Consider the following 19,648-nt stretch of genomic DNA (forward strand, 5'->3'; position numbering starts at 1 on the left):
ATAACAACTTACCAATCAAGGAAATTCTTCCTTCAGTTTATTTCCTGGTCATTGCATTAAAGTTTTAAAGGTTCATTTCAGCACTGAGTGCACATGCTCACATCTCTGCCACTTTTAAACTGGATGTGCATCCAGGGAGCATCTACACGGACCCATCGTTACCAGAAAGGAGAGAAAATCCTGTTTTCAGTGCACGCTCTGGGTCATGTCCTTCAGATACTTCAGGATGTTAAAGCAGACTCTGTGCTAACAGTCTGACCTGGGGAAGGAAGTCATGGTGCACAACCCTGCGAGTGTTCCTCACCTGATGATCCACCTTCAGGGAGCTGGCTGGATGTTTGATCTCTGCAAGTGTGAAGTCTGTGCTGAAATCCCAAAATGGATGAGTAATGGACCAAATTAAAAGCAGGTATGGTAGATTTTATGGACTCATTCCACAAACTTGTTGAACTCTGTGCAGCATCCTTCATTTTAATGAGCTGATTGCATTTCATGGTTTTTACTGGAGACAAAGCTGCTGAGATGCTTGGATTTGTGAGTCAGCAAAGCCCACATTTATTTGTGTATGTTGAAGGCTTTACATTCATCTACCAGCCACCTCTCTTTGTTGTCTCCTGCACACGAGCACAGCTGTGACGGAAAGTAATCTCAGAATATAAAGAAGCTGTTCGTCTGCGTGTAATTCCTCTGCTTGATTGCTGCGGTGCCAGCTCGCTCTGATCAAAGATGCGATGAAACTGCACGCGTGCTCGTTTGAACCAGTGGTCACGGTGCTTCAGATAAGCTCTGGAGGTGGTTGATCTCCGTCTGCCACTGAAAACAATCATGTAAATCTTTGTGTTTGCAGCTCCTCCTGCAGCTTCTTATTTGAGCCCTCTTTGCTACAGTCTCCCACACACTTGCTGTGATCACATTTAGCCTGGACTCTGGAAATTCAAGTGAAACGAGAAAAAAGGTTTTAAAATGCAAATAGTAAGGCGTGAAGAGAGAGCAGTGCTCCCCCGTCTAGAGGTTTAGCCAGCAGAGATGCCATCAGCTGCTGGAACCAGTTTGGAATCAGACGGCTCTTTTTGACCACCAAATTCTCTAGAGACCTTTTTTAAGTGAGGTTTAGATGTGAGATTTTTGGTCCCAAATCTTGTTTTAGTGTCGTTTGTTTAAGCGTTTTAACCACCTACATATATTATGTGTATAATAATGCTTATATTAGTGTTGACAGGGGTGTATTCAGAAAACAGTACATGATGACTGTGTGTGTGTATGTGTGTGTGTGTGGACCAGAATGATGTAACCACACTGTGGTCCACACACACATACACACAGACGTTCTACACACAGTTCAACACACACAAAAAAAGAAACTCTGGTGTTGAAACAAAGACTTTCCTGATGCACTGTAAAGTCATTAAGTGAGATGAGTAGAGGAAATCACCCCCGCTTTGCTGAGTGTGGATGGACCAAACTCTTCAAACCTTTATCAGCTGTTTGGCGTCTTGACTCCTCGTTTCTGATCTGCAGCCACAGCAGCTCTCTCTCTCTTGCTCTCTCTCTCTTGCTCGCTCTCTCGGTCTCTCGGTCTCTCTCGCTCTCTCTCGCTCTCTCTCTCTCGCTCGCTCTCTCGCTCTCTCGCTCTCTCTCTTGCTCTCTCTCTCGCTCTCGCTCGCTCTCTCGCTCTCTCTCTCTCTCTCGCTCTCTCTCACAGTTGAAGAGCTTGAATTTCATCCTTTAAGTGAAGGTTTGCTGTGGTTGGAATCAAACACAGAAATCTGTTTCTCATTTATTTATTTGTGTTACATAATACGAGCTTAAAGCGCAGACTCTCTGCATTCGTGTCCAAACTGGAGGAAGGGTTTGGATTTGTGACTCTTATATAATTATACATAGCCCCCTCTTTACAAAGAGCAAGTGTAATTGGACAGTTGACTCAAAAAAAAAAAAAAAGTGTTAGACGCTAAAACGTGGCTGCAGGTGTGTCTGTGTGTATTAGCTGAACCTGCTGATACAGCAGCGATTATAGGTCTAATAAACCGTGACCCTTTTACAGAAGTCAGCACTGCAGAACACACACACACACACACACACACACACACACACACACACACACACACACACACACACACACACACACACACACACACCTCAGAGTGTGAATGAGAAAAAGAACCAGAGAGGAAGAGGAGGATAAGGGTTAAAGGGTTAAAATGTTACTCAAAGAATCGATGAAGAGCCATGTGGAGGGATGCTGGGGGAGGGTGCAGAGCCATTGCTGGGATTAAAGAGGAGGTGCAAGGAGCGAAGAAGAGAAGGAGATTAATGTGCTGGTCAGCAAACAGGAGGTGAAGCCTGGGAGAAGCGGTTCCCCTCGGCCTGCTCTTTAATCTGTCCTGGAGCTGATTATTCAGCCTGTCGGCCTCCAACGGGCTTCAGGTGGCGTTGTTTCAGGAGAGCCGACCACACAATCCTGTTAGCCACATTTATTCTGTTCCCAGGTACGTGGCCCCAACTTCTATCCCCCATCCGTGTTCTTTGGCTCTTTGACATCATTACAAATTTAAATAAAGCTCTGCCAGAATAAATGTCAACACTGGGTTTATTCCCAAGCTTCTAAAGCTTGAAACCATCACAGCTGAGAGCCAAACCCTAACCCAACTCCGACTTCACGCCTCAGTCCTTCCAACATTACAGTGACTCACTTGTGCTGTCTGATAAGCTGCAGTCCTTCATGTCATGCTGGTCTGGTTGCACCTCTCAGTTCATCCTCTGTCTGAAACAAGCGTTAGGATGCAGCGTTCTTCTGTTTGGACGCTCCTCACAAACGGGTGGATGGCCATCATGACCAGGTTAAGGACGCCCACCCTCCTTGACATCACTCAGAGCCAACCCATATTGAAAAGATATATAAATCTTGTAAAGTTTGTATCTGTCTTGTGTGAAACTTGTATGAAAAGCATACAAGAGTGAAAACGGATATAAGATCCCTTGAAAAATTATATAAATGAAACTTGTATGTTTTGGATACTTCTTAAAACAATATACGTATGAAAGTAATGAGAAAGTGGCCACTTTCATGAGTAAATCATATAAGCCTTATATGATTCACTATATGAAGCAAGCCAAATCTGATGCAAGTCTTTTATAAGATTTTTCTATTTCTTTTCCATATAGGAACAGTGGAACATACGGTGTGCAAACTGACTGAAACAGTAGATGTACTCAGCATGACAGAAATAAGGACACAAGCTTTCAGATTTGACTCACGGACCGTCAGCACAGGGAACCAGGATGTAGTCATAGAAGTAAAACTGGTATTTCAAGGGTGAAGCTTTCTGAATGGGAGTTGGTTGGAGGTTTTAGCTTCGTCAGTTTTATTTGGAGGTTTTTCTGCTGTGGCTTCAGCCTTAGTCTGTGACAGTCAACTTTTTTAAAGACGGAAGTAAAAAAACTGCTGCCAGGTCGGCGAAGGTCTTCACTGCAGTTCGAATAAACCTCTGAATGAAGAGGAGGAGGAGGAGGAAGAGTAGGAGGAGGAGGGGTGTAAAAGTTCTGCTTGATGATTGTCGCAGTGTGTTGGCAAACCCTCAACCTCTGCCCAGAAACTCACACACACTTTTCTGTGTGTGTGTGTGTGTGTGTGTGTGTGTGTGTTGACCAGTAGGAACATTCTGGTCAGTCTGAGTTTATCATGTTGGGACAGAGGTTCAGACTTAAAATCAGCTTTTAATTTGGAATTCGCATTTTTTGGAATTTTGTCAGACTGACACACACACACACACACACACACACACACACACACACACACACACACACACACACACACACACACACACACAGAGTTGGGTGGATGCCATAATGAGTGGTCCCTGAAATGAGTCCCATAACTCATGAGAGACAATGAAATGAAGGAGCTCACGCGCTAAAATAAAAGCTGACGTCAGCAGGAACTCGAAACACTGGCAGCAGTGTTCCCCTCAATTAACCTCCTTTTACTTTCTGTCTCCACCTGACTTCTTTCACATCCTTCTCTTAAATTCTTCACCTCAGAAGTTTATTTCACTTCATAGCTGATGGCGAGTGAGTTGGGATCAGCACATTGATAATGGGACAAATGTAAATCCAGTAGAAGGTCATATTATAAGCCCTCCATTTCCATAGTTTGTCTTCATCATTGAGCGTTTTTCAGTGGTATGTGAAGTTTCTGCCTAAATCTCAGCTGTCTGGACGCCTTTTCTTTCTTTTTCTGCAGGAAATGTGTTTTCAGTCATTTTCAGGCGTCCTGAAAATGACTGAATTCTTCCCCCATGTCAGCAGATATGATAAGAGAAGCTCTCAGAAACTCCTGCAGGTTGAGCTGCTCTAACCAAACACTTTTATTGCTGACTCTCAAACAAATAAAGATATATTGGATTGACTGTGTGTGAAATAAAATAGAACAAATACTGAGCGAGGTAAGGCGATAAAACTGAGGAAACAGAAAAAAACAAGGTATATTTACACAAAAACACCTGGATATATTATATAAACTCGAATACTCTTCTCTTTCTATTTGTACTCTCAGGTGACGGGACGCTCAGAATTTGGGATGTTAAGGGTGCGGCGTGCAGACTGGCCATCCCAGCGCACAAGGCAGAGATCCTCAGCTGTGATTGGTGCAAATATGACCAGGTACAGGCCCTCCAGTTGTTCAGTTGGTTAAAAGGTTCCATATATTAAATGGCATATTTGGTTTAAAAGATACTTAAAAACAAACAAACAATACATTTAAAAACCTCTATGCCAGCCTTCCTTTATACAGAGAAGTGTGTTTGTTTAAATGCATTTTACTGTCTGCATCAAACACTAAAATTACATCTGATTTAGTGACCTTTAACCCGGTTAGCTTTGTAAAGATTAGCTGGTGTCTGTCTGCAGAATGTTGTGGCCACAGGTTCAGTGGACTGTACTGTGTGTGTGTGGGACCTGAGGAACATCCGGCAGCCTGTCAATCAACTGCTGGGACACACCTACGCCATCCGCAGACTCAAGGTAGCCCCTTACCCCCAACCCTAACCATGAAAAATGTTTTCGCGTCACACACAGACTGCATAAACGAAGACTCTCGGAAACGATGACACATTTTAGTCCTATGATGCAGTCATGTGACCAATGAAACTAAGACAGCAGAGGGCATTATAGGGCAGATGTTTTGTTTGCTCTCAATTTTGACGGCCCTATTAAAGATTAATATCAGTTTGTACTGATAGCTTTTCTTCAAATTCTTTAATTCTCAAATAACAGAGGTTGAGTCGTCTTAAGTTTCATGAATGCGCAATGCAGGAATGTAAGCCTTTCAGCCATTTCAGTGTGGATGAACAACTGTTCTGAAACGATTGAAAATGATAGTGTGGACGCGGAGCATTTTTACATGAAAACACCGTTTTCAAATTTATCCGGATTAGTGTAGACGTAGCCTAAGTGTGTGCCGCTGAAGCATATTCACTGTAATCTGCATCAGTGTAATGTCCTGTGTGTGTGTGTGTGTGTGTGTGTGTGTGTGTGTTGGTCGAGATGTTGTGTGAAGTCTGACAGCGTCAAAACACCCAACCAAATGGTGCTAATAAGACCTCACTCTCGTGCTAGACTGTGTGTGTGTGTGTGCAGTGACGTGTGCGCTGATCTCTCACTCTCTCTCACACACACACACACACGCACTCACTTGGAGGACATCACACTGAGGCAGATTTCGTGCAGACTTATTGTGGCATCGTCGCTACGTCGTAACCACAGACCTCTCTAAAACACTGCACCGTACCCTGACGTGCACTTCCCTGAAACATAACCACATGTCGTGAATCTTCACTACTGTCGATTCTGCCACCTTTTCTCTGTGGTTTTTTACATTTATCAGTGAGAGAACAACACTCCCTGTTTCAGTAAAAGGAAAAATAATTATAGCATCAAAATGAGGACTCACCGATGTCATCAGATTGGGTGGAATGGGCATGAGGGAATGTACGAAGAAGTGGAAAAACTAGATGGACATATGGAGAGCCATTCTCCATAATAAAGCGTTCATAACACACACTGGGTCACCAGAACGGGATAAAAAGGAACATGCTGAGATAAAGATAAAGAGTTTCATATCTAACGAAGCACACAGAAGCTCTCCAGGTTACAGGTTAGCATGTTCACAGCATAATAACCATAAACATTCTGCATTTAATCACGCGGAGTCTGCTTAGACTCATTCATTCCCAGTAACTGTGATCCTCATTAGGATCCCATGAGGATCCCACTGATATATATCGGCTGATATCATTCCTGTTGACTGTTGGCAGATTCACTGACATTTGAATGTTCAAGAGTCAAGAAAAAAAACCCCAATGACCTGTTCAGATCAGACAGGCTGTTATTTTAAAGGTTCAGCCCGTCGAGCTGCTGCTGTGGGCTTTTTCAGCACAGGTGTACCCCATCGATCGAGGAGACTTGCTCTGAAACTGCTTGTCACCGTTTGCAAATCTGTCAGCTTGTATCGATTCTCTGCAGGGAGCACAAACAAGGTGATCGGCAGCAGGAGCGTAACGAGATAAAAATAAAGCAATGAACAGAGGCGGACCGCGGCGTTTCTGTTCGGCTGTCACATCAAAAATTCACGGCGAGCGAGTTTCTTACAGACGAGTGATCAGCACGTAATGAACCTCTGAGAAAAGAGGAATCCCTGTCTCTAAGTACACAAGTCACAGCGTGCTCAGTCCGTTTTGCGTACTGCTCTGGCTTTACAGGTGGAAGGCTCCTCACTCAAACTCCAGCCAAACCAAACCTGGGGTAAACCATCAATGGATATTTCACTGTGACCTCACTCACTGGTTTGTTGAGTCCTCATTCAAAGCCTTGATTTTTTTTTATCGTTTTTCACTATATTGTCCTGGTTGGGCGCATAAAGTTGTGTCTGAACGAGATAATGAGGGAATATAAACCCCACAGACACACACATCTGCTAACTGCTGCACCTGTCAGGTAAAGCGGCCCGCCTCGATCTTTAAGCCATGCTATGAGGACCGACTCACTGCTGCCGGCAGCCTTAAGTGGACGTCATAGGAAGTGCGGTTTTTGGTGCTTCTGTGATGCCTTTACTTTCCAGCCCTGCCAGCTGCTGCTTGGTTAGCAGTTTCTGAGCAGCTTACCTGCAAACCAAACATTTCTGCTGCATCGTCACAGCTGCCCGGGTTTTACTTTGGTAATAAATGTGTTTGCAAGTAAAGCAGCGTTAAATGAACGTGAAGTACAGTAAAGAGAAGGATGTTAAACGAGGCCAGGACTCGATATGAAAGGTGAAACTGTCAGACGCAGAGAGGGGAACAAATGAGCGAATAAATTAATTTGGGAGTGCTTCGTCGGTGAAATCGCTCTCCGTGGACTCCTCGCAGGCTCTCCATGTCTCTGCACAAACTGCTGAGCAGAGAAATGCTGCAAACTCTGCTCAGCCTGCCGGAAGCTGTTTTTCTTTTATGATGGAGACGAAAATGTAGTTTTTTTTTTTGTTTGTTTGTTTTTTTTGATGATGGGGACAAACTGGAGCTCAGCATCAGAAACAGTGGAATGTGCATGAAGCACAAACTGAGCAGCGTCTTCTGTTGTTCTGCATGTTCTGAAAAGAAAACTGCAGTTATTACTGGCCTTTTTGTAAAACACACACAGTAATTTTTACTTTAAAAGCCTAAAACATTTCAGCACTTTTTCACGTTGTGGTTATTATCTTGTGTGTGCACAGCGGAGCTCAAAGTTCCAACGACACATTGTAAAATGTGTCATTTTTTTTCATTTAAACCTTCTGTCAAACATGCCCCACCTCCTTCACCTCCACGCTGATTTAAGGTTAAAAGGTCTGCAGCATGTCCCTCTGGAGGGTTTTTGACTCCCCTTCACATTATTACATATTATTGTTTCTTTGTAATCAGATTATGAATATTTGAGGAAAGCAGCAGGTGTTCGTGATGGAGATTAAAGTTGATAACTTGATATTCTTCCTTTCTTCCTTTGGAAATACGATCTCAATAAAGCGTTTTCCATTTTGTTCCTTTTCCTGCAGTTTTCTCCCTTTGACACGACTGTGCTGGCGTCCTGCTCGTATGACTTCACTGTCAGGTAAGATCACCTGTGCCGTTTCTGTCTTTTCGACCTGTTCACGAAGCGGCAACTGAGCTTTGTTTGTTTAAGGACCTTTAAACAAGGTTCTCTGCAGCTCAGTGCTGGTAGAACGTTAGGAGCACTTACAGGCGAGCAAGCATGTGGAACTCATTTTGTTCCACATCATTTTGTGAAAGCCGCTCTACAAGTTTAATGTGTTTGCACAGAGAAATGGAGAGAAAACATTAGAGAGCAAAGCAAAGCATGAACCCCACTGAGCTCATTTACACATTAAACAAAGAAAATAAAGATGTGAACAAATAGTTCAAGATGTTTAAAAATGATGGGCCTGACGTCACTTTGCTCTTTAGTTATTCAGCTCCGGAGGTTAATGCAGAACATTATTCACAACAGGCGTATTTAGAAATGATTAACGTTGTGAGCTGCAGTGGATGCCAGAAATCAAAAGTTTAATCTGAAATTTGAAACATCTCAAATAAATCAGACTTAAATAAATGACTTCGACTTCACTTGAGACAAAATGGACAAAAACACGAGTAAACTCTGGTGGTTTCCGCTTGTTTTTACCCCCCAGCTGAAAGCCCTGGGTACCAAAGGATGAGTGTGAACTTGCTGGATTGGTGTCTCCACACTAGCACAAATATTTTTGATTTCACATTTTCACAGAAAAAGTCCAAATTCCCAGTGAGCCAGTACATCATGTGGAAGAACAAGCATCTACTCTGGACAAATAAACTCCGAGGTCGGCTTTAAGTTACAAAGAGGAATCCAGGTGCCAGCGGTTATTTCAGGGCTGGGGCGTGCAGCATGTGCACGGTGTGGATGACCTACACCTGCAGAGTAATGTTAACATTTCTGCAGAAATGAGTCTCCTCTCTGGGTCTTTAAGATAACCTGTAAAGTTTTTGTCATGCAAATTTGATTCTTTGAAAGGAACTTTCTTTCGAGGTTAAAGGAGCGGCGATGTGATGTGGCCTGCACAGTATTTCTGCTCATTTCCTTTCAGAACTGCCAAAGGGCTTCTCATCATGGCAGAAGCAACGAGTCAGGACACTGAGGGATAATTTGCGGTAAAGTTAACCAGTGTGTGAGATGGAGGATGAGCTGCTCCTTTATTGGGCCGCAGAGGATGAGTTAATAAAATGTGTAATTTCAAGGGAGACTGCCTCTGTGCTTCTCATGAGAATATATCTGATCCATCCTCTCTGTCCGCTTTGGAGTCCTCTCTGTCCGCTCGGCTCTTTAAAACCACAGAGGAATCGATGTTGTTCTGCGCGTCTGTCAGGCTGTGCGGGCAGATGATGGATAAACAGACACAGTTAGATGGATGAAGGGTGAGGTTGCCCTGTTGTCCGGCCTGGAGCAAGACGTTGTTTAACAGTGATTAATCAGTGAAAGGAAAACGAATGAGGAAGCAGTCTGGCAGTCGATGAGTCATTTAAGCCACTCAGAAGTTAAAAATTTGATCATTTTGGGCTTTTTTCTTCGCTAATGTGAGGAATGTGTTTGTTTTGGGGACTGTTGCTCTGACAAAATAACTCATTTGAAGATGTTGCTTCAAGTTCTGAGAAATTTTCAGAGGGGTTCCCAGAGCTGGCCGCTATCTCTTTCAAACCAGGCGGATCACTCTGCCCCGAGATGACCACTTTAGGGTTGCGCCCTTTCTGTGACATCATACAGCTTAACGGGACAGAAACAACTGGTTGACTTGAGTGTTTGGAGCAACCGGAAAGCTGAGGGAGTGTTTAGTTTGCAGGGATGATGTTTTAAGAAGATCCAACGTTGTAACAGTGGATATACGATGGAAAATGAGTGACAGCGGGTCTCTGCTCATGTTGCTCGATGCATCTCTGTGCTGCACACGCTTAAGAAACGAACAAAAAGCATTCAAACTCTAAGTTTATCTTTAATAAAGAGAGGATGTGAAGCTTATATGCTAATTATTCAGAGCTGCCGGATGGAAGAGGATCTAAAATAATCTATTTTTTAAGAGACGCAAGCTTCTTTCGGATGCTTTGCTAACAGTGTTAGCATTACATAATGACAGCCAGTGGAGAAGGTGCTGATGTATCTCCATCCGTCCAGCCGTCCCTGCAGAAGTGATGCTGCTTTGTGGCCTCCACTTATTTTCTCTTCCCTCTGTAGTTTGCGGACAACCTCAGATACAATTATAATAAATACAATGATGATGTTGAGAGGTACAGATGGGAAAAATTCTCATGCTAACATGATATGAAGACAGTTGAACGATTAAAAGTTTGAAAATGGGAACGAATTTTAATGCTTCGTTCATTAAATTTATTCTTTATTATACAGAAGATCAGCTTCGGTTGATATGAAGTGTCCTTGATTACAATTATCATGAGTGAAGTCTCAAGTTATAAATAAAACTTGGACATAATGACATCCGCCTTTAAAAGTCTAAACGATGTTTCAGATAACACATCTGTAACAAGGTCCATTATGTGGTAATAAGCAGCTGGAGGTAACTAGGAAACCACTACCTGTACCTACAGCGTTTTCATATGAAAAATAAATACCAGAATCAGTTCGGACCAAGTTTAGACCACTTTCAGTCTGGTTTGGCACTTAATTTTGTCCTTGGCACCAACTTTTCCTTCATGTAGTCTCTCTCTGGTTCCACTGCCTCTTCAGGTCTTTTAATTTTTTTTCTAGTCAGAATCAGCTTTGACCGGAATAAATAAATGATGGATATGCGACCAAGGGAGTTTTTCCTTCCCACTCTTTCTCTGTATTATCATCTTTACAATATAAAGTACTGATGGAGAAACAACGGTGGCAACAGTTGTTGTGATTCGGTGGTATATAAATAAAACTTTTAAACACATTCTTTTGGATTCTTCTGTTTCTTCGTGTGATCCTAGCCCGAGTCCATTATGATTATCCAGTTGTGGAATTGGTTTTGTGCTCTTGGTCTTGTTTTAGATTGATTTTGTTGTTCTTGTGCTTCGCGTCGCCGCGATCAGGGCTCTGTTTGGGTCAGATTGTTGTTCTCGAGAATTTCTTTACGTCTCTGTCTGATTTTGAGTCTGAGTTTCTGCCTAATAGATAAAACATGAAAGTATTTAAAGTGCTTGTGTTGCATGGTATAATTTGAGTGTTGAAGTGCTGCTGCCTGTTTGTATTCCGCAAACCTTCCTTGCATATGCAAAGTGTTTTTCAGAATTTATTGTCCTAAATTATTTGTATTTGTCACTTTTATGCCAGAAATCTTTCTCTGCAGCCTCGGGGCTTCATTGTAAAGGACGGCAACAGTAAAAACCTTTGTTTGGTGCTTTCTTAGTGTTTCTGTGGACTGCAGATGCTGACAAGCTCACAGCCGCAAGCAAAAATCTGCTGGAATCTGGCAGGTGGTAATATGTGTGTGTGTGTGTGTGTGTGTGTGTGTGTGTGTGTGTGTGTGTGTGTGTGTGTGTCAGGGCAGCCTAGCAGTCTACATAGAGTATCTGAGCCAATTAAAGCTCAGATCAATAAAACAATAAAACACGGGGTCTGACACAGAGCCAGCTATCGGCACGTCCCGCTTTGAGCTGTCCGTCTTCCCTTTGGCGTTTTAGCTGTTTTCCCTCAGTTATGTTTGGCATCTTAAATGTCTGCTGTTTATTTCAGCGGGCTCCCTCTTTCAGCTCGCCACCAATCTCTCCTTTCATCCTTTGTTTGGTGTCTTGTCAGCTGCAGGAGGAATTAAGTCATGCAGAGAAACATAATTCACCATATCACGCAGAGCTTAAGATGAAAACACGGCGAAACCAGCAGAACGGGTCCACTTTGAAACTGACTTAATACCTGCATGTAACAGGATAGCAGCTGTTTGTAATCATAAACCCACAAAGAGTGATGAACGGCTCAGCAACATAGAGCTTAAAAGCTCTATGTTGCTCCTAGTTTTGGTATCAAGTCGTTTTTGTAACAGCAGCAGGAAGCAACTGATTGATATCACCCTAGAGGTGATTGATTGACCAAACAGGTGTGTGTGTGTGTGTGTCTGTGTATGTGTGTGAGCGTGCATTCACATCTTTGTGAGGACCAAAAATTGGAAGTTTACTATACTTGTGGGGGACCAAAATCCAACTTTGAGACTCAAAATGTGGTTTTATTGACAGAGTTACATTTGGGTTATGGTTAGGTTTAGGCTGAGGGTTAGGCATTCATCTTTCATGGTTAGGGTTAGTAGAAGGGGCTCGGGAAAGCATTATGTCGATTACATGTCCCCACAAGATATGAATACCCGATGTGTGCATGTTTGTGTGTGTGTGTGTGTGTGTGTGTGTGTGTGCTTTTTCAATAGCAACGTGATGCATGTTTGTTTTGTGTTGAGTAACCCAAACACAGGATATGAAGACAATTATCACCCATTGTCAGCTCTGTGTGTGTGTGTGTGTGTGTGTGTGTGTGTGTGTGTGTGTGTGTGTGTGTGTGTGTGTGTGTGTGTGTGTGTGTGTGTAAGCATCCCTCAGATGTGACAGTTGTGGGCTCTAATAACCCCAATAAGAGGAAACACCCTCTTCTCATTCAGGTCCACAAGCTCCCACACACACATCAGTGAATGATTTTCCTCACTTGTTGGTATTTGGGGTCACAGTAGAACATCTGTTAGCATTGTTGCTAACACTCACTGCGAGCGCTCCGACTGCCTCCATGTCCAAACATTCTGAATTCTGTGCAGGTGTGAGTTATTGTCTGTCTTTCTGCTGGCCCTCTGTCTCTGGGCAACCCCTGCAAACTTAGATTAAATAAGCAGTTAAGGATGGATTATGGATGTATAGCTTATTTATGTTTTGGGCACTCATTGTGAAATTTTAATTATTAACATGTTTCATTAATGTCGTAGTCACGAGGGGGAAACAATGGTTTGAGACCGCAGCATGGTCAAAGTCATTGTCTGAAGCAGTTGCTTTGTAGACAGGGAGCAGGTCTGCTGCTGTCTGCAAAGCAAATGTGTCAAGGCAATAAAATGCCAATGAGATGGATTCAGTTTCTCTGTGACTGAATGGGGTGAACTGGTTGTTACATGCAGTCTGTTTGTGGTGATAAACTGGTGAAAATTGTAAATCTTCATGTTAATGCCTTTCCTTCAGAGTCCAGACAGAACCTCACAGATCTGAAAGAGAAATTCGAAAAGTCACCAAACTGTCTGAGTCGGACTGCAGTCACTCCGAATCAGACTGGGATTGTTGGGAGACAAATTGCCTCCCGCCAGGTGACCTGTGGTTGACAGTGGGTGCAGAGCAACACGTTCTCAGTGATTAATGATTTCCAAATCATTAATCACTTTGGAAAACACTATCTAATAAGATTAAGATTGTGGTTAAGGTTAGGGTTATGGTTAGGGTTAGGATAAAGGTTAGAGTTGGACACGGCTGGAATACGTGTTACCACTGGGAGCGTCGTTCCATTGTATGCCATCCACAATCCGGCGCGTATCATAGGGACGCGGAAGGTCACCTTTCTCGTTCCTATGGGATGCCTCGAGACATGACAAATTGTCGGTACATTACGCATTGGGAATGAGAATGGTCTGCGCAAAGAGAGATTAAAGGTGAGGCATATTCAAACTCAGTTTGTTACCGCAGCTACTTGTAATTGTTTTTTTCTAGTCATGGGGCGGTTGCCGTCCTGTCCTGAGTGAGCCATCATACACAAAATATTGACTGATTTGAACCAAAAGCATTTTATTTTTCTAAAGTTAATCAGGTGAATAACTGAAAACGTTTAAATGCTTGTGAATATTACCCTAAACACACCACCACCACTGCTGCAGCTAAAGTGAAGCAGTTTCAGTGGTCAGTACTAAAAAAGGTGCTACGTTAGGTTTGAACTCCGACTCAGTAAATATCTCTGCTTCTGTGGGCCTTCCTTTATGTTGAGACATATGTGGAAGCAAACACTCACCTAATCCACCTATACACACACACACACACACACACACACACACACACACACACACACACACACACACACACACACACACACACACACACACACACACACACACACACACACACACACACACACACACACACACACAGAGTTGTTTTAATCACTTTCTGTCCTGTGCTTGAAGTTTGATTTAGGCTTCTGCGGGAAATCTACGTCCTAACTTACGATGTCACCAGAAAATCCTTTTAACCCTATGCGCCAACCTTCCACGCCATTCAAGTGTAATTACATTTCATGGGAGGTGCACATCAGGTCACGTGGAAGGTTACGGCGTAGATTTCAGGGATTTTTCTCATCATGAATGTATTAATGCAGTTTAAAATGCTCTGCACAAACACTTTTAGACTCTTTTAGGCCACAGTAAAGTGATGCCAGCCAGAAAACAAGTGTTCCAGTATGTGTTTTTTGTGTTTTTGTGGGTTTTTTCTTTCTTTTCTTTGGTTCTTCAGTTGTATTTTAAAGATTCAGGGACAGGGGCAGGTTAGCTGAGAGTAAATGCTGTGCTACATTCATATCGCTCTACACATTAATGTCAAATAAATTAGATTAAGATTTGCAAGCTTAGCAAAATTAAGGCTATAAATGATCCATAATGCAGCTCTGCATTTCAAACCTGTCAGAGAACAATCGCGGTACATTTAATACATGTAATTAATCGTCTTTTCCTTTCTTTTTTTAGTCTTGCTTTATATATTATACTTCATATTAAAGATTGACTTCAGCACCACAATCCAAAATATATGACTTTTAATTAAGCCTTTCTTCTCTGCGGGCTCTTTTGAAACACACAGAGTTGGTGTTTAGTTTGAAACGGAGACTCTGAGATCATGTTTTCCTTTTATAACGTCTCGTGTTTGCTTTAGATAACACAATCTGCCGCGTGCGTGTGTTTGTGTGTGTGTGTGTGAGACCCTTAACATTAATTTCCTGTTTAAATTAAACGGATCAGAGTCATGAGCTTAATGGGCACGCTCTCTTTACATTTCTGTCTCGTTGTTATCTTATCTTTAATGTTGTTGTGTACACGTTCTGTTATTTTTACAGCCTTTGCCCTTTATTTTCGCCCTCGTGACCCCCCTCCACCCCCCCTGCTGTGAGTTAATGAGTTTTATAGTAATGCACAAAGCTGACAGGTGAATGGATAGTTCTATAGAATAAAACACAAAAGCAGCTAAATAATCACCTACCATGGAAAATGCAGACAAAAGACAGCCAAGCTTCATTTCTCCAAATAACATGTTGTGTTTGTCTAAGCGAGACAGTCACTGGGTGTCACGTATGTTCACACAAACACACAAACGCATGACCTGCTGTCATCTATAATATAATCTGAAGATCCCACTTCCTCTTCCTCACATTTAATCTGATAGCTGCTGGTGTCTCATTTTTGTTGCAGTGATGATTGATTGATTAGTAAGAATGTGCAACTTGATGATTGGATCCCCCAAAAAACTAGTCATCACATACAGTACTGTGTAAAAGTCTTGAGCCACCCATTATTCTTCATGTCTTGGCAGGTGGATGATTTATTGAAACATGGAAACATATATAGCATATACAGTAAAAACAGAGCTTGTACTAATCTAACGAGCTTCAGAGTGAATATTAAGTATGAGTGCCTTTATTCTTCAGCTCTATGTCAGCTCTGTGAGGATCTTCAGGATCAGTTCTCCAGGGTTCATGAAGGATGTTCAAAGCTCTTCTTTGGATGTTTCTGCCTTTTGTTCTGTTCTCTGTCAGGATAATCTCACAGAGATCTGGCTCTGGGGAGGCCCATCCATGACTGATAGTGTTCCCCTATATGTTCTTCTATCCAGGTATGATTTAATTATTAGCAGATGCGTTCTAGGTGGTGGATCAAACTGATTGGATTTTTCTTCCTTCATAATTCATCTGTTTATCAAAGATCTCCAACATCACAGAAAGACCTGCAGCTGAGACCATGACAGAGCAATCTGTCTGAGAGACTGCAGTCAGTCCAAATTGGGCTGCAACTGTTTGGAGACGGGTTGCCTCCCACCAGACAATCTGTGCAGTTACTCTGCAGTCAAAAGACGCTGAAGGTGTTACACGATCAACATCTGGGCCTTTAGTTGGTTTAATTGGTTGCTGGAACTACTTGCAGTTCGTCATCATATATATATATGATCACATATATATATCATATATCATATCTTTCCCTCGTCACAAGGAGGTGTTGTCATCCTATTTTTACTCTAATCCAGGGGTGGGGGACTCTAAATTGCGTCCTCAACATGTCTTGAAGTTCTCCAGAGGCCTGGTAATGAACTGATCATTTGATTCCGGTGTGTTGACCCAGGGTGATATCTAAAACCTGCAGGAGACGGGGCCTTGAGGCTGGAGTTCCTCACCCCTGCTCTAGTCCAATATGATAAAAGCTATCTTGGCTCGTACTAACTGCTAATGGAAGGAATCCGGTCTTTGGTGATGACATGATGAATCCTGCTTCCGGGCCCAAACTACTCTGTGTTTAATAAGGCTTTTGTGTTTTTTACATGTTTAATGCTTTGTATCTTGTTCTATTTAATCTCAACAAGCCCTAAAAACAGTCAGTGATCACTGTCGGCCTCTCTCGGGTTTTATTACCACTAATCATTTTAAAGCTCAGTTTTCAAAACCTTTTGATGTAACTGCAGCCCAGCCCATGCAGCAGTATATTAATAACTAATCTCGTATTGTGGATGGATTATCTCAGCTGTTCTCCCGACTGAAGTTTGGTCCGTTTACAGCATCCTGCCATGCGATTGGATTTGTCCTGAACCTTCGGGAACACTCACGTTAACTTTGAGTGGAAAAAAGTTAGCGTTCATCGTCTAGCTTCACTGTTTATATTATGCTAACATAGCTGTGTCGCTAGCGATGAAGTAGCACATCATTATATACAAGCAATTTCAGTAACCCTACAAACGTCACTGCTATTTAGTTTCTGTCTTTATTTATGTTGGCAGTGATAGCAGAGCTGTACGTTTTAATTTGTTTTGCAAATCTCTCAGTCAGAACATGGTATATTTTATGTTTAGATGGAAACTAGCGAGCTAATTCCCTGCTAACTTCTAACTCAGTTACATTTCATAAATTAGGTTTTCATGGATGCCTGGATGTTAAACTTAATTGTTACACCTGGTAGAGCAACAACGCTGATCATTTTATTACAGATGAAAGGAGTTGGATAGTTTTAACTCTCAGTGACGCTGCAGTGATCATTTGACTTAGGGACCTGCAGCGAGTTTAGGCCCAGGCACGGCTAATGACGTAAGACTTAAAGATTGGATTGGTTGTGGTTCTTGTAAACACAAACCCCAAACATCTGGCATCAAAGCAACACAAATGTGTGACTCCTCCCTGACAGAGGTAACTCTGGGCAGTGTTCAACTTCCCCAAGACAGAGAAGAGCAAAGTTGTCTCTGATGTTCATTCATGCAACATAGTGTTTTTATGCTGTTTACCATTCAAAAATGAAGGATAAACAGTTATATTAATAGTTTGTTTTAAAGTGAATGAAACATCAGTTAACTAATATCTGTATGTTTTCATTCATTTTTCATAACCGCAGTGAAGCTTGAGCTTTCTGTGCTCAAACAGATTTATTCCCCCACAGTGCTTCACAGGACAGTTCTGTCACAGAGGTCCCATTCAGTGCATTAAGAGGCAGAATAATTATCTAGCAGCTATGAGCTGACTGCAGTGGCTCATGCTTTTAGATATCGATACTGTGGAAAATGTAGAAATCAAGCTGATTTTGTTTTTATCCCAATATTTGAGCATTAAATCATTAGATAATAATAAGAAAAATCTCATTAAACTGAGACTTTTTATTTCAGAAAGTCTCAATTTTCCAAGAGGTCACACAATGTTTTCAAAGGACAACTGGCTCAGCACCAGTGTCCAGATGTTTCTGTTTTCAGGGTCCTGATGATGGATGAATGTTGGGGTGTTGGTTTTTCTTTGGAAACAGGGTTAATAGGTTGAAGCAGCAGCAGTCCTCCTCTGCTTCATGCAGGAGTCTCTGGAAGAGATCGTGGATCCTTTATTTGAAATATAAAGGCACTGGGCCCGGTTCACTGATATATTTGTACAAATTGTTTTTACTTTCTGCACGAAATAATCAAGATCTCAAAATCTTGGGTGCCGGTTTAGCTCAGCGTGTTGAGCAGGCGCCCACATGCCATATGGCAGAACAGCCAGGTTCAAGTACGACCCGCTGCCCTTTGCCGCATGTCTTTCCCCTTCTCTCTCTGCTCCTGCTTTTCTGTCGTTTCTTCACTGATCTATCTAATAAAGCTGAAAAAGGCCAAAAAAAAATCTCAAAATCTCTTCACTCATCACAAGTGTTGCAAATTTAAAATCTTGTTTTGAAAGTGCTGTTGTGTTGTTTATTTCAGGTCCTCAGAAGAGTTTTTATCTTCATGAGTTTGAATTATCAAAAAAACTCGTTAAGCTTGTTAAGTAAATTAGTGTGTATGAGAGCAAACACACACACACAGAAACATGTACAAGTGCAAGAAATTGAGCATGAACAGTGATTTACACCAACACACTCGGCACATAATATCACTAAATGCTCGACTGTCCCCAGACACCTATCACTCAGTGCGTGTGTGTGTCTGTGTGTGTGTGTGTGTATGTGTGTGTGTGGCCTCAGTATTAATATGGGCCTAATGGAGCCCAGTGAGAGCTGCAGTGTTCCCTCTGAAAATGATTTAATTACATTTGCAAAGTGGATGAGTCTGGAGGGAGTGTTTGCTGCGTCAGGGCTTAAACACACACACACACACACACACACACACAGTTACAACCAGAAAGAGAAGTAGTCTTTCAATTAGAGTGATTGGCCGCCGTGCCGGGGTCTGGATACTGTGTTTTATTTGCACTTACCTCGCTCGCTCTGTCATGTCTTTATTTTTCATAACCTCATTTTGGAGATTGCTCTCTCACTCACATCTCCTCCTCTTTAAGGATTTAAAGCATCGACTCTGGTTCTTCCTTTTCTTTTGCTCGTAGTATAATAGGATTTTAGAATCAGTGCACAATAATGATGAAGTGAACTTTGAGTTGGTTTCTGGCATTCTGTCTCCACAGCGCATGCTGTCGGGATGCTTCTTGATCTGAGACCTGGCATTGCAAAAAAGCTTAAACTGCGACTGTGAGAGGATCCTCTGTGGTCATTAAGCACCTTTTTTATGCAATATGCATCTTACTGTTTTGTTTTGTTATGGATGTTATGGAAGGGAGGGTGGCCTCATAAATAAGAATTATTTTGAACTGTGAATCATGCAAAGCCTCTCTAGTCGCACCTGAATAATAAGCATAGGTGTGTAGTCTATGGCAGAAACATGAATGAATGAATGATGATGAAATAATAATGCACCATATCTTTAGCTATAAACAGCACAGAGAACGCTTGGGGTCGTCGTTTTGGTCCCACTCTGTTACCTAAACTTCTGACATCTTTTTCTCTTTGTCCCTCTCCTCCTCCTCCTCAGCAGTTTGTCATTGCATTGAATGGAACAACACTGAGCTCTTCATTTGTCTTTGACATGCT

General features: G+C 42.2%; 1 protein-coding gene across 4 annotated transcripts in view; it reads left to right on the plus strand.

The window, feature by feature from the left end:
* Positions 1–19,648, plus strand: part of pex7 (peroxisomal biogenesis factor 7) — a 44,266-nt gene that overhangs the window by 12,969 nt on the left and 11,649 nt on the right. For 3 of the 4 annotated variants that reach the window (XM_085133635.1, XM_085133636.1, XM_085133634.1), the window contains exons 7-9: positions 4,556–4,662; positions 4,909–5,022; positions 8,066–8,121. In XM_085133635.1, the coding sequence (XP_084989761.1) occupies positions 4,556–4,662; positions 4,909–5,022; positions 8,066–8,121 (277 nt within the window). Of the gene's footprint in view, positions 1–4,555; positions 4,663–4,908; positions 5,023–8,065; positions 8,122–8,790; positions 18,409–19,648 lie in introns of those variants that run through there. The other variant, XM_085133637.1, reaches the window with a different exon arrangement.

Source organism: Neolamprologus multifasciatus, chromosome 15 (assembly GCF_963576455.1).
Source record: "Neolamprologus multifasciatus chromosome 15, fNeoMul1.2, whole genome shotgun sequence".
NCBI lineage: Eukaryota > Metazoa > Chordata > Actinopteri > Cichliformes > Cichlidae > Neolamprologus > Neolamprologus multifasciatus.